The sequence below is a fragment of the Barbus barbus genome (assembly GCF_936440315.1).
Source record: "Barbus barbus genome assembly, chromosome: 19".
In the NCBI taxonomy this organism is placed as follows: domain Eukaryota; kingdom Metazoa; phylum Chordata; class Actinopteri; order Cypriniformes; family Cyprinidae; genus Barbus; species Barbus barbus.
Genome location: NC_136747.1, coordinates 30,502,408 through 30,504,907, shown reverse-complemented (window position 1 = coordinate 30,504,907; position 2,500 = coordinate 30,502,408). Strand labels below are relative to the sequence as shown.

The 2,500-nt window shown below is 45.4% G+C and overlaps 1 protein-coding gene across 1 annotated transcript in view; it reads right to left on the bottom strand.

Moving 5' to 3' along the window:
• The window catches only part of LOC306885834 (F-actin-uncapping protein LRRC16A-like), a gene marked incomplete at its 5' end in the record, with an annotated part of 27,884 nt that overhangs the window by 1,085 nt on the left and 24,299 nt on the right, over positions 1-2,500 (bottom strand). Inside the window, 2 exons of the mRNA XM_079442613.1 lie at positions 1-204; positions 490-636. The exon at positions 1-204 is cut by the window's left edge and continues 1,085 nt beyond it. Coding sequence (XP_079298739.1) covers positions 32-204; positions 490-636 — 320 coding nt within the window. The 3' untranslated portion in view covers positions 1-31. The remainder of the gene's footprint in view (positions 205-489; positions 637-2,500) is intronic.

The window sequence follows — 2,500 nt, the reverse complement described above, 5'->3', positions numbered from 1 at the left end:
TTACAAATTATTTATGCTAAAAGAGAAGTGATCAGGAGATGTGATTGGCCGGAGTGGCAGAGGGGAGGGACTTTGAGCGCTGGCGGTCGGTGGCGTCGTCCTCGGGGTCAGTGCTGGAGTGGACACAGGAGATGGAGCGACTGACCGTCAGTGTGTGTGACGTGTGTGAGTCGAACACACTGACATCAGCAGGAGACTCCACAGCTGCACACGGAGACAATATATTACACACACGGTCTAAAATAACTCAACCAAACTGTCTATTTACACTTAGTGCAAATAGCCCACCTTGTTGGCAGAGGCTATTTACACTAACTCCACCCACTAACGTGTGATTGGGCTAGTCAACACTATAAAAAACGGCTGTGAATCATCAGCTCCAATGCCGCTGCCTAACTAAAAACACCCAGAAAACCCATGGTACGTGCCAGGAGAACATTCTGATATGAAATCAACTTCATGACAGTAGAGAGGAAATGATGAACTCACGGGGAGGTGAGTTTCTGCCCTCTGTGCTGTGAGTGACAGGACCCGGCTCCGCCCCCTCTGCGATGGACAGCAACACCCACGGGCACAGGGGCGGGGCCGGCAGAGCAGGGGATTCTGGGACATGAGCCAGAGGAGGAGGAGGAGGAGCTGGACAACAGAAGACAAGATGAAGAGTGAGTCACACACAAACACACACTCTCTCTCTCTAACACACTCTCACACACACACACACACACACTCTCTCTCTCTCTCTAACACACTCTCTCACACACACACACACACACACACACAAACACACTCTCTCTCTCTCTAACACACTCTCACACACACACACACACACACAAACACACACTCTCTCTCTCTCTAACACACTCACACTCTCTCACACACTCACACACACACACACACAAACACACTCTCTCTCTCTAACACACTCACACACACACACACACACAAACACACTCTCTCTACCACACTCACACTCACACACACACACACACACAAACACACTCTCTCTCTCTAACACACTCACACTCACACACACACACACAATCACACACACAAACACACACTCACTCTCTCTCTCACACACACACACACACTCACTCTCTCTCACACACACTCTCTCTCACACACACACTCTCTCTCTCACACACACACTCACTCTCTAACACACTCACACACACACACACACACACACTCACTCTCTCTCTAACACACACTCACACTCACACTCACTCTCTCTCTCTCTAACACACACTCACACTCACACACACACACTCTCTCTCTCTCTCTCTCACACACACACTCACTCACTCTCTCTCTCTCTCTCGCTAAAACACTCACTCATACACTCTCTCACTCACACACACACACTCACTCTCTCTTTCGCTAAAACACACACACACTCACTCACTCTCTCACACACACTCACACTCACACTCACACACACACACTCTCAATTCAATTCAGAAAGCTTTATTGGCATGACAAAAACATACATTCTGTATTGCCAAAGCATTAAAACAACATAGAAAATTTAGTAAAGCTTATAGAAAATAATAGTAATAATGAAACTAAATAAAAGCATTATTACATAAACACATGGCTAGATATAACAAAAACAAAACAATGCTAACTGTTAATAAAATAAATAATGAATTATAATAATAAATAAAAGATTATACTACAGACATCATGTAACAACTGAACTTAGAAAACTGAACATTGTATAGATGTGTGTAGCTGTAATGTGTTTGTGCTGTGAGTGAGTGTGTGTTTATTGGCTGTTTGTTTCTCTCTGGCTGTCTCTCAGGAGATGACAAGATGCTACAAATCTTGCAGCTATATTACAACATTTGGCTTCTTCGCCAAGAATGAAACCGAGTTTTTGGGTTGGATTATATGTGCTAAATTGGGGGAATATTTTATTAATTTTGGGGTAGTATTGGTCTCTGATAGCTTTATATTTTGTGCATTCTGTGAGGAAGTGCAGCTCCGTCTCCGTCACTCCCAGGATGCAGTGCGAGCAGAGTCTGTCCTCACGAGAGAGCCAGGTCTGTCTGCGCCGGCCCGTCTCTACGGCCAGACTGTGTTCACTGAGTCTGTACATCGTCAGTGTTTTCCTGAGTCTCACATCACTCACGGCGCTCAGGTAGATCGCAACAGTGTATTTTCGATTTAGGGCCGAATAACATTCCAGTTTGTGCTGGTTTTTAATGGTGTTTGTCCAATGGGTGATGTACTTGTCTTTTTCTGTGTTTATAATGTGTGTGGGCCGAATGTGTGTGAGTGTGTGTGTGTCCTGAGGCTGGCTGATCTCTGTGTGTGTGAGCTCAGTCAGTCTCAGCACCAGCTGAAGGAGGGGGCTCTTACTTACGCTCAGCTCTTGGTGTTTTAGGGCTTTGTAATGGTATGTGTTGGGGTCGCTTGTTTTTAGGTGTTTCCAGAATTTCAGGGCTCTTTTTTGGATGTTTAGAAGCAGAGGGTATTGGCCTAATTCTGCTCTGCA